General features: G+C 50.0%; 1 protein-coding gene across 1 annotated transcript in view; it reads right to left on the bottom strand.

The window, feature by feature from the left end:
• Positions 1–11,579, bottom strand: part of nrg3b (neuregulin 3b) — a 214,744-nt gene extending 203,165 nt beyond the window's left edge. The window contains exon 1 of the mRNA XM_076028137.1: positions 8,709–11,579. Within this exon, the coding sequence (XP_075884252.1) occupies positions 8,709–9,561 (853 nt within the window). The 5' untranslated portion in view covers positions 9,562–11,579. The remainder of the gene's footprint in view (positions 1–8,708) is intronic.
• Positions 11,580–12,753: the final 1,174 nt, after the last annotated feature.

The following is a 12,753-nucleotide window of genomic DNA, read 5'->3' as shown; positions in this document are numbered from 1 at the left end:
CAATGCTGCTCATCACATACAAGGCAACATTTCATTTCGGGACTCGGTGATGTTTTTATTTATTTTTTATTTATTTATTTATTTTAAGTTTTAGAATCTGGAAGTGAAGGAAACAATGTGAGAAGAACACAGAGGCATTTATGACTTGTATCACTGATTAACCTTAAGGGGAGGTTCAGTGGCCCAAACCACAATATGACAATAAAGAAGAGGGGGCCAAAAGAATTTGCAGTATTTTCCAGATCTTGAGACGCCTGTGTCTTCTGTACCGAGCAAGTCCTACTGGGATACACATAAACACTGTGTCACTGTGTTTAAGCCAATAACTCTGAGAAGAAATGCAATATTCCTTTTCCACTTCATTAAGTTTCACTCTGGTTGTGCTCGCTGACCAAAACAACAAAAAAATGATTTGACTCACTGACTTTGAAGCGTTGCTTGTTTAAGTGGCAGCTCAAAGGTTCGGCGTGTCGAAACCGTTAGCTGCTATTTCGCACTTGTGATATATAATACATGTAGGGATGGCAGAAGACGCCACCGAGGACCCAGTTTCTAGAGACCACATGGCTATCACACTGAAACCAGTCACCTCACAGAGGCAGTGACGCTGCAGGATCCTCGGGGTCTCGCAGTCTTTCATGGGGCCTCTGCTGAAGAAACTGGACTGAAGGGACTAAAAGGCCAGTTTGAAACCAGTGAGATGGTTAACGCATCACTCTGCAGCCCCACAGCCGTGATGTGCAGCCTCAGCGAAAGGCAGACCGGCTGGAAAGCCTCCACGACTCCGACTGAAGGTCTCTAATGTGAAGGTCGGCACCACGGGGGGGATTGGAGGAGTGAGTTAAAGGGGGGGATCTCACCTTGAAAGTGAACAGGAAACGCTGACTTTTAATGGATTTAACGGTTGGTTTTTCCAGAACGACGTGCGTTAGCAGCGGAACCCCAACCAATGAAACGGACAAACGACAGCCACGGTAAGAGCTGCTGCAGCTGCTGCCAAAAAGCCGCCACTTCCTCAGGGCCGAAAAACTAAAACCGCACGATTTGGCCGCTACGTCAAAGTTGTCGCCGCAAGGCCGAGGGACCGCTGGGAGCACGAGGTTAGAAAGGTCATCGGGTCAAACAGAAACCCTCATGTGGGTGTCTGTGTGACCTCATTTTGATCACTAAATAGATTTTAAAAAATACTTTTTATTTTGTTTTTTTACTTTTACTGACTACTTTTTTTACTTATAGTCCAAACTTGAAGAGATAAAGCGTTAAATACGCTAATGATGATGATGAAGAAATTCAGCGTTTGTGTGTGATTTTACATCACCATTTTGAAGTGAGATGCTTTGCTTCCTAATGTGTAATTATTGCACTTAGTTTCATTTCATGTTTTTTATTAGCACCTGAAGCAGCTCAACACAATTTCTCCAGAGGTCTGACATGATCTGACACAGAGAGAGAGAGAGAGAGAGAGAGACAGAGAGAGAGAGAGACAGAGACAGAGACAGAGACACAGAGAGAGAGAGAGACAGAGAGAGAAAGAGAGGGAAAGAGACAGAGAGAGAGAGAGAGAGACAGAGAGAGAGAGAGACAGAGACAGAGACAGAGACACAGAGAGAGAGAGAGACAGAGAAAGAGAGAGAAAGAGAGAGAGACAGAGACAGAGAGAGACAGAGAGACAGAGAGAGACAGAGAGAGACAGAGACCCGCACAGGCGCGCATGCATAAACAATGCCCGTTTAATCCATAATATCACATCACAGATTGATAACCTCCCACGGCATCGCAGGGCCATTTTCCACTCGGCTCCACGCAGATAAAACCATGTAGGCGCGGGCGAGCGGCAGGCAGGCAGGCAGGCGGCCTCAAAGCGAAACACTCCAACACTCAAATGATACCTCCGGGGCAATCTGCATTAAAATGAGAGAGATAACAATGGAGCGGGTGGAGTGATGGCTGGCGAGATGTGAAGTGTCTCGCCGCGGCTCATTCACGGGAATGCGCCTTTACTTTTTCGCGAGGCGGCTCCCTCTGCCTGCCGCAGCGAGCGCTGATGGTTTTTGACGCTCGGCAGCCGCAAATAATGCCACCCCCCCCCCTCCATTCTTCACCCCTCCATCTCCCCCTACTTCTCTCCTTTTGTATCCAACACAATCTATTTTCATCCTCCTACTCGCTCCTTCCTTCTCCCAGCTTGGGACTTCCCTCCCTCCCCCTCCCCCCCCTCTCAGCTTCCTTATTGATTCCGTGAGGTTCACTGGGTGAGAGCGCAGCACCAGCCACGGAAAAGCCACGGGGATCAATTGCCCGAAAAAAAAGATTTCAGAGCCGGTTGCCGAGCCGTCACTCCGGGATGGTTTGCAACCCCCTCCTCCCTTTTCCCCGTCCCTCCCCCACACCGCCGAACGCACTGATGTATTCCGCTTTGTAATTGCGCTGCTCAGCGGTGTCAAGTGTCACCGCCGGCTTCCGCTGCAAGTGATCCGCAAGTTGGAATCATTTGTTTGTGACAAATATGCGGCGGCATTTTTTTGTTGGCCCTGCCGCCTGGATGCTTTGCGTTCAGGAAGAGATGCGGTTGCTCTGCCAAAGCTGCTTATTTATTCATTTTTTTTCCTTACGTTTCAAGGGTTTTACATCTTGATTTTTTTTGTTTTTTTTTGGCCGCGTGCGAGTTCACTGGCAGGAGCCGCAGACAGCACATCAGATGGATTACAATGGCTGCTGCAGTGTAGCTACAGGCAGATTTGCTCAGGACCCCTCTACCTCCGCCCCCTCCCACACACACCCCTGACGAAACCAGTATAAATAATTTCTGCTCATGGTATTGAAACGACCGTGGATGCTGGATTAAAAACTCGACATTGATCTTAAATAATTTAGATTTTTTTTTTTTTTTTTTTTTTTAGAACCACTACGACGAGATTTCAGAAGACGGCACGACTGTATCGCAGTTGTGCTGTCAAAAAAGGAATTTCCTCAGTTAAAAAAAAAAATATATATATATATATACATAAAGATAGATAGATATATATGTGTGTGTGTATAAATATATAAATATCAGATCGAGAGTGACTGACAGCCTCTGGCACTATTTCAAGAGCGAAAAGACGGGGTAAAAGAAATCCTTTGAAAGTATCAATCTTTGAAAGCGTTGCTGAATATGTTTACATCAGAATTGCGCCATGCAGAGGCTCCCCCCCGCGGCTGGCGAAGGTGTCGGGGACATACCTGCCTGTCGATCTGTGAGTCACATGCCGAGACCGCAGAACTCTCCGGATTAACGCATCCCCCAGTAACCCAGAGCCAAAAAAAACATAAATATACGGCGGAAGCTCAGGTGTGACGGCTTTGCTCACAGACTTGGACTGCAGCTGTACACACACACACACACACAGTGTATGGGGGTGGCGGGGGCGGAGTGGGCGAACAAGCGCGGCGTGTCTCAGGAGAGACAGAGGGGCCTCAGAGGCTTGCCGGCTAATCTGAGCCTGACCTCCCTGGAGAGAGGCAGAGAGAGAGAGAGAGAGAGAGAGGCAGAGAGAGAGAGAGAGAGAGAGGCAGAGCGAGAGAGAGAGCGGCTGGATTTATATATTTGTGTTTTTAATCCCCTTCACACGCTTGGCTGGCCCTGCACCGGTGTACAGCCCAAAACATACATACATATATACATATATATACACAAATAAATAACCAAACAAATAAAAACAACCCAAAACACAAGAAATAAGCGAGTGAGTGAGAGAGAGAGAGAGAGAGAGAGAGATGGGGTAAGAGAGGGAGAAGGAGGAATAAACATCAATTCGTTTGGGGTTTTTTGAGGACAACTTTCGTGTAAATGCGGGACTTTTCTGCTTTCTTTCTTCTCACATTCCTTATGGATGCTTATCATGGTTTTAACTTGCCCTCGGCCATCAGCCGTCAGCTTTGAATGTAGCTAAATAATCCATCGGCCCTCTACGTGTCGTAAATAAGTAAAGAGACAGAGGTTGAATCATCTATGGAAACGCTGAGGAGACCAACGGCGGCGCGTTAAAACGCTGGCAAGACTCAGAAATGCTGCGTTTTGCGGGGGTGGGGGGTTGCACGTGTCAGGTGTGAATTGATTGCATTTATTGATTATATTCAACCTGTCCACCCGTCATCGTGTTCCAATTTTCATTTTTTTCTTCCATCCTGTTTTATATTCCGCGTGTCTGTGTCGTGTGCCGTGCATCCAGAGTCGGCGGCAGAGTTTGATTGACAGGTGCCTCGACGTGCAGCTCCGCCTCCTCCGGCACTAATAGCCATTCCGCCCCCCCAACGGCTCCTACACTGATAAATCTCGGTTTACCCCCCTGACCGAGGGAACACGGCCCTCGATTCATGCCGAGCAACCTTTGAATCGCTCGCCCTTAACAAAAAAACAAGCCAAAAAAACACAGCAAAACACAAATAAATAAATATCAACTTCGCCGGTGACTCACGAGCCTGGAATCAGGCGAGCGCCGTGTGCTCGGAATGACAAACACACTTCACTGAGGAAGATTTTCCTACATCCGTGGAGAGAGTGAAGCGGGCCCGGAGCCAGCGCAGCGCCCCACGGCTTCCAAACAGGCTTTCATTGTGCTGCGCTGCTCCGCCGCTTCCCTGCTAGTTCCCAACTTCTGAGGCAATGGGGGGGGGAAGAAGGAGAGGTAGGGGTGGGGGGAGGGGGGGTAGGCGGATTCATAATGGCCTCGTAGAGACGTGGGGGGAAAAAAAGACATGACAGATTTATGAGTATTAGCACACACACACACACACACACACACACACACACACACACACACACACACACACACACACACACACACACACACACACACACACACACACACACACACACACACACACACACACACACACAACTACATGCATGTCTTTGTGTAGAGAAGTGTGCCAGTTGTTTCCCGCCTTGGCCCACATGCTCAGTGCGACAGGATGGATGCTGCACGTGAAAGGAGATTTGAGGAAGGGGGGGTGTGGGGGGATGTGCGTGTTGAGGAGAGCAAAAATAGACGGAGGGAAACAATGTGGAGCGGTGAAGGGGAGATAATAGTCGACAGGACGGTGGAAGGCAGTCAGAAGACGAGAAGGTGGAGGAAAGCATTCCTCGGGAAGAGGAATCGCAACGGAATCTGAAACCGTGCAGAGCGGCGGCGGCATTTAGCAAACCAGTCGGGGTAAAAACCTGAGGTTTCACCCGTCTTTGTTTAAGACAAACTCACCTAAACGCAGCGTTGTTGTTTTTTTTCCTCAGCAGCCCCAGATGTCACGACTTGACACGCCATCAAAAGCAAAAGTTGATGCAGCGACGAAAAGGAGCCGCATCCCAGAAAACTCCTGAGCTGGCTGCATGAGAAAAGTGTGTTTTGCCCTCCAGTGCATCGATGCTGCTCTTTACATAATAGCGGAGAAGCACACAGCTGAGCAAATATTTCCATATTTAAAGCCGCTGCAACGGTAGCAAAACTAACTGCGGGCGAGAATAATCTGGCACCGGGACCACCTTCAATTCAGCCTTGTTGCCTTTTTATTGAATAACCGGTGGCGGCAGATTGAAAATAACCACACAGTTCCTGATATTTGACTATTCAAAAAAAAAACAAAAAAAACACAGAGATTGGCTCGATGCGCCGTAAAATCAAATTATTTAGAAAATCTGACTGATATTTTGATGCTTAAATGGTCTGTTTCGAATGGCTAATGGCCCGTTTTAGACTATATCCCATGAACCGGTGAATCACACACACACACACACACACACACACACACACACACACACACACACACACACACACACACACACACACACACACACACACACACACACACACACAATTATGTTAATGCAGCAAATCGAGCTGGCAAATTTATACGAGAATAAGCTTGTTTGCTAGCCCAGGGTCCAACCGCTGAATTCAGTCGCATTCTTTCAATCCCAAGTTGACAAGCTGAACTTTGCAATTAAGATGCGGGGAAACATGCGGACGGCGATTCTTGACTGCTTCGTGGGGCAACACGGGTATCTGATTGAGTCTTTCTCTGGCCTCAGATGTCTCAGTCTGCACTCATTAATGGGGAAAAAGAAAACATGGACAGATTTTTAAAAGCAGCCCGTAATTGAAAATGACTCTAAGCTGTTCAAACCTCACTAAATCATTAACGAGGGCTGGAGCTCAGTGTTAAAGAACTGTCAGGGGGCATCATGATGAAGCTGCAAATGTTTCCATAGAATGTTGCAGCGTCAAAATTCCGGAATGTTTCAGAAACACCGCTACCATCACCACTTTTGACCACTAGGGCGCGCTGTGTTTTATGACATCGTTGATGTTTTGGGGCAAACTTGATCTTGGTTCACTGGGCCTCTTATTGATCCCTTTCGCTGAGCCTCAAAGGATTTCGATAGGGGTGACGGCCACAAGATCACATGTCACGACTGCTAACAGACCATAGAAATCCATCAAGTGGACCAAAAATGCTCCCCTGCTCTCCCCTCTGTGCGCAGCATAATCTATATGGCTCCTACGTCGTTTTGGGAAGCTTTGACTTTAAGGGGTTGTTCGGCCAAAACTGAAATGGCACCTATTGATCACTAAACGGCTGTGTTGATGGAAGAAGTTGCCAGTAAAAATTCAAAACAGTCCCCATATGTCCACATGTTCCTGCCTGGAAGGCTGCAGCTGATACTGAATAAAAAAAAAATAAAAATATCATAAAAAAAGAGTGTGGATGTTGCCATCTTGAAACAAATTGGACTGGCGCATCTCCCCCAACACTCGGATGGCACCAACAGAGCAGCATGGTGTCATAGTATGTTTTTCATCTGTTGTCTTCTCGCACATTGGAGTCATCGGCCTGGAACTGTTATAACTCTGGGATTAGAAAACACCAGCGGGGCCTCCAGCCGAATCAGGATGACCGATAAGTGAGCGTAATTTCAATTTTTTTTTTAGAGAGAAAACTGTCCCTTTAATGTTTAGCTCAGAAGCAATGACCTTGCAAAAAAGGGGAAAAAACAGATGCAAGGATGCAGGAAAAGGGGAGGGCTGATGCCCGGAAGGAACAGCAGCTTCCAGCTGTTTGTCAGTTCTCTCCTCCATGACTCCTTGTCGCCCAGTCGATATGCATTTCTATAGCCTCCAAAACCAACCGCCACAGTCCTTCTATTTCATGCAGGTAACGTTTGCCCTCAAACGGGGAAGAAAAAAAAAGGTTATTTTCAGCTGAGCACAAATGGTCTAATATCTAATGTCCAAGTTGCTACACTGAAAATATTTTGCCCCGAGGTTGTGAAGGGAGAAAATTGTGTCACTTGATCACTGCTTGCCGCCGGAATCGATGCCAGTGACGGGTGTCGGGCTGATGAACAGGAGGATATTATGAAGTCGGCCGGAACTGAGCTCCACACACAATCTATACTAGAAATGTGGCAAAATATAGGAATCATTTTTCAGCCTTTTTTTTTTTTTGGTTCGTTTTGTTTTATTTTGACCTCTAGAGGACCGCAGCGACTCCCATGATCCGACTTTGTTCAACTTAGCACCGTTGAGCAGGAGCGTTTCTCAGAGGAAACCCGACAACAGCGAGCTCAGGGAAATGCAGCTGGAGAAAACAAGCGTCATAAAAAAAACAAGCAGAAATTTGAGCGAAACAGCCAGTAATCACAGCAACGCTAGCGTTCCGACCCCACCCCGCGTCTGAGGAATTACCTCGGGATGCTAAGGGCATGCATGAGCGATTGACAAGCCCACCTTCTTTACATAAATGCAAGATGTGCAAGACTCACGCCTGGTCCCCGCTTCATACCCCGAACCTCCTTCCAGCCTTTCCCTGGCAGGGCCCGCTCCATCTGCCATCTTTCTCCACTCCCATTCCGACTGGCTGCTCCTTGACTGAGCTCCCTGCCTCCTCACCCGTCTTACTTCCACCCTCTTTAGTTCTGCGTTGTCCCCGGGAAGCACTTTTACCCTTCTTTTCAATATTTTCTGGGCCATTTTTTTTTCCATCCACTTCTTCTTCCTCTCCACCTACTTCTTGCTTGCTTACTTGCTGTCCCTGCAGTGTGAAAACACTGCCTGTGACATAATGCCTTCGAGATTCTCTCGTCTAAATGGCATCCTTGGCCTCACTTTATCTAGTTCCTTTTGACGGGAGGTTGCATTTGTACTGTTTCGACTCCTTCAATTGGTTTCCACCGCACAAAAATGCAGTGCTTTCTTTTGTGGCACAAATAGCACAAAGACTACCAACAAATGCCAAAATAAACACCACTAAATGGAACTCAGCATGTGCGGAGGGGAGAGGGGGAAGCGGTGGAAACTCCTCCGGAGGTAAGATTCATATCAGATTAATGCACAAGTAAAAGATAAAGACGAGAGGGGTGAAATCACTGAGAATATCCCCCTGATATCTGTCTGTGCTAATGAATACGATTAATGCTAAGCTGCTGGAGAGTCTACATCCTGTGTGGATATAAAAGGAAAGCATTTATATTCTCAGACCATGTGTCATACCCAAGCACGTCAGAGACTAGAGGACTTTTTTGTGTGTTACCCTGAGAAACATTTAATGGGCGGTACGCAGGTTTTGGGGCAACAGAGTCACTGCCAAAGCTCTTGCAAAACACTCATCAAGTTAACCCCTGCATGGCTGCAGCTTTTCACACACGTCATAGGATCAGAAGGTGGACTTACGCGTTCGGAAGCGATGGTGTGGACGAGTTGCTGGCCCCTTTCCTGGGCGCCCGTGATTCCACCGTGATGTGGGCTTCACCGGAGCCGCCGGCTGGGACGTGGTCGGGTGAGCCTTGCCAACGGTCTTGACGGTAGCCGTAGTGGTGGTGGTGGGTGCCGTGGTGGTGAAGCTAGCAGATGTCTGTCCTGGCTTGGAGTTGCCGGCGCCATTACGTCCGTTACTGGCGCTGCTCCCTTTCCGGACCGTGCTGCGAGGGGTGCCCTCCTTGGCGCCGGGCGGCGGAGTGAGACGACTTGCACGTGTCGTGGAGATAGTGACCGCAGTCCCGCCGCCACCGGTACGGGAGCCCACGCGGTTGTGAAGGTGTGGGGCCCGGTTGGTATCTCCACTAGCTGCGCTGCCGTTGGCTGAGTGGTTTGCCGGCGGTCCAGTTCGAGTCCTGGGCACCGGAGCGGTACCGTCCGCCGCCAGCGGAGTGGTGGTGGACACCGAGGCCGTGGTGGAGGCAACTAGAGTGGTCGTGGCCGTGGCAGTGTCGGGCCCCTTGGGCATGGCACTGGGTTTGGAGAGGAAGATGGGGTCCTGTCCAATGCTACCTTTCGGATCGACCAGATCAGTGGGGACGTAGTCTTGGACCGACCCGACCACAATCCATTTCAGCAGCATAAGACTAAGTCCCAGTCCCACGAAACCCATTACCAGCGGCACGGCGCACAGCCACGTCTGCTGCCGGGGCCACACGGCGCAGGGGCCGCAGCGGAGGGGGCCCGGCGCTCTGGGGGACGCCTGCTCGGCCCCCGGCTCCTCCAGTGTCATGGGCGTCAAGGCGCTCGTGCCCGAACGATCGCTCATCCTGCCGGAGCTGTCCGTCCCGGTGGTGGGGTGTTGGAAAACGATGGCACCCTCAACTCACAGCAGCCGCCACACGGGGCGGGCGGCCAGATCACACAGGAGAACGGCGGCGGGCATCTTCAGTAGCCGTTACACACACCGACATGCACAGACACACACATGCAAAAAAAGGAAGAAAAAAAATGAAGGAAACCCTGCACCATTAAGCTGATGTACACACACGCGCACTCCCACGCACGGAACACAATCACTCGCAGTCACGTAGCCTACTACCAATTAGAAGCGAAGCAAGTACAGGCGCGCGCACGCACACACGCACAAGCCAGTGAAATCTATCCACTCTCATTGACGGGCATTTGAATCGGGCGCGTGCGCGCGCTTGCACGCATATTCCGCACACACCGGCAGACAGACAGCTCACAGGTTCTGCACAGGTGAGGGAGTTGCGGAGATAAATCCCTGGAGGCTCTGCTGCGCACTCGTTAAAAAAAAAGAAAAAAAAAGAACGACGATTATTTTCTCATTTTCTTTTCTTTCCCCCGCTGTGGTTCCTTTTTGGAAAATTAAAAGAGTATGTATTACGCAGAAGGAAATCGATCCGTCTCCGGCCGATGCTGTTAATCCATGTATATGTGTGCGGGCGTCCACCAAAAAGCCAGGCAGCGACGGCAGCAGCAGCAGGCTTTTCCAATCAGTTGATTATCGGGCGCAAAGGGTTCCTCCAACCAATGAAAAGCTGGCGACTGTCCCTTAATTCTCTCCCAGGGTTCACTTGAGTCCAGCTGACCTTCTGTGCATTGGCCAGAGAAGCCTCTATTCTCCCTCTTCGCGCTCAGAGATCCTTCCCCCCCCCCCCCCTCCTCTCTTGGCAGCCTTAAGTTTGATTCCAACCTCAAACAGCGCCCCGGTCCTCCATGGCCGGCCACCCTTTCTTGGTCACTCCGAGTCCCGGTAATCCGGATGAGGCGGGTGGGAGTGGGGGTGGAGGGCGGCGATGAAAATCCACCGAAACTGAAGCGACGCTGTGAGGGAGGGGTTCTGCTGCTGCTGGTGGTGGTGGTGGTGGTGATGAGGAGGAGGGGGGCGATGTGAAATGATCCGCCAGTGAGACGGTATTCTGTGTGTGGGGCGAGTCCGAAGGGAACCAGCTACATCCAGATGATCCGAGCCCGATCCCCTGCCAGCAGGACCACCCAACTACTGATTATCCCCCCGCAGCTCCAAAAGTGACAGCCGTGCGTCTCCGGAGGTGTCTGCAGTCCGCTGCGACGACGGATCCGGCGGCGTTTGTGATGCAGGCGGAGAGTACGGAGGAGGAAGGATCGTTTAAAAAAAAAAAGAAGGAGAAGAAGAAGAAGAAGAAGAAGAAGAAGCAGGGAGCGCCGAAGATTGGTTTACCTTCGCTGCATTCCCACAGTGGTGCAGGCGGCAAGAAAAAAGGGGGGTGTGTGGAGAGCGGAGGGAGGGAGGGAGCGGGCTGCTGCTGCTGCTGCTCTCTGGAAGCAGGAGGAGGGAAAAAATGATGCGGCGGCTGTTCTTGGAGGCTGCAGACAGAGAGGATGGAGGGATGCGGGAGGAGGAGGTGGAGGTGGAGAGGCTGCTTTGGCTCAATCCGCGCTGAGTGATGTGGCTTTCAGCGGCTCCAAACCCATCCGGCGTCTCCCCGCCGTCCTCCCTGCTCCAAAGTGACGACTACTGACTGGCCCGTCTCTCTCTCTCTCTCTCTCTCTCTCTCTCTCTCTCTCTTCCCCAGGACTCCGCGCGGTCGTGAAGGTGTGACGAGTCCACTGCCTCGTCCGCGTGAAAAAAAATTATATATTTTAAAAATGAAGACAGTGAACAGTTCTTCTCCGAAGCGAGATAGAGGAAGGGGGAGATCGAGGCGGGTGGAAAGCTTGCAGGCAGCGAGAGACAGAGATGCGTGTTGGCTAAGCTCTGCAGCAGATGCAGATAGGAGGCAGAGGGGAGGAGGCGGCGGCAACAGCAGCGCGCGCCGCGCATACACTCTCTCGCGCGCCCGCGCGCACAGGCAGCGAAGAGAGGAGAGGAGAGGAGAGGAGAGAGGCCATAGACACACCCCAGGGAGAGGTGAGAGACGGAGGAGAGGAGAAGGAGGAGGAGGAGGAAGAGGAGGCGCCACCTCGATGTCTTCCAACAGGCACACAGGAGCAAACAGACCAAACACCTGGCTCATAATTTATGGGCGACTTAGAGCACTGCCTCAACTTGGTACTTCCGTGGGCAGTCCTTGTATCCTTCCTTTTACTGTTCGCAGGGGACACGCTTGCTCAAGGCGCACAGCCAGCATGATAAAAAAAATAAAAAAAAACGGGGCGCGCGGGGTGGGGTTGGGGGGGGGGGCACTCTCTCCAGGGGCAGAAGAGATGAAGATAAGGTACGCGGAGCAGAGACGTGACATTTGAGCCCGTGCTCAGCGAGGGTCCCACACCATGCAAAAAATTTGCTCTATGTAGTTCCTCTGGCAAGCTAAGTGTCTCTGTCCCGGCAGTGAACTCCCCGAAGACATGACAAAAGTTCATTCAAGTTCATTCCTCATACCTCTTTAACATTCTCCACTATTCCAGGTCACAACAGGCTATGCCCTCTTTTTTCTTGGATGCTTGCATGACACCGTGTACCATTTAAATGGTACACGGTGTCATGCAAAACTAGGTTTTGCTTTGTCTGTAGAAGCAAAACTTGTCTGTATAAAGATATAGCAATCAATTAATTGATATCATTAATTAATTAATTGCAAATTTGAATGTGAATTTCTATATTCACATGAATGTGAAACTGTATTTGACTCATGACCAGTAAAAAAAATAAGGGTTTGCTTTTTTAGCTCTTCATAATCTCACTCTGAAACAATGGCATTTTAAATATGTTTTTCTCACATTTGAACTGGCATCTTGTCTCTCAAAGATGACAACAGCAACAGCGTGACATGGACGTTACTTCTCTTCAAAATTCTGTAACAACAACATCTGACATCAGCGGCTCGCCAAAGTGCACGACGTGCCAAGTGTTTGGACTGGATTGTTTTCAATGGCGGCGCTAATGTCTCGCGCCGGAGATGCCTTTGAACCTGACAATCTGTTGACAGTCGTGTCCTCCCCGGAGCACTCCAGGCGGAATTTGTACCCCGCAAAACTATTTGAAGACGCACAAGAAAGGCCTCCCGCTGAGATA

Source organism: Nelusetta ayraudi, unplaced genomic scaffold (genome assembly GCF_046127955.1).
Source record: "Nelusetta ayraudi isolate G7.1 ecotype Tasmania unplaced genomic scaffold, CSIRO-AGI_Nayr_v1 ptg000022l, whole genome shotgun sequence".
In the NCBI taxonomy this organism is placed as follows: Eukaryota; Metazoa; Chordata; class Actinopteri; order Tetraodontiformes; family Monacanthidae; genus Nelusetta; species Nelusetta ayraudi.
Note: the sequence above shows the minus strand (reverse complement) of the source record. Positions and strands in the feature narration are given on the sequence as shown.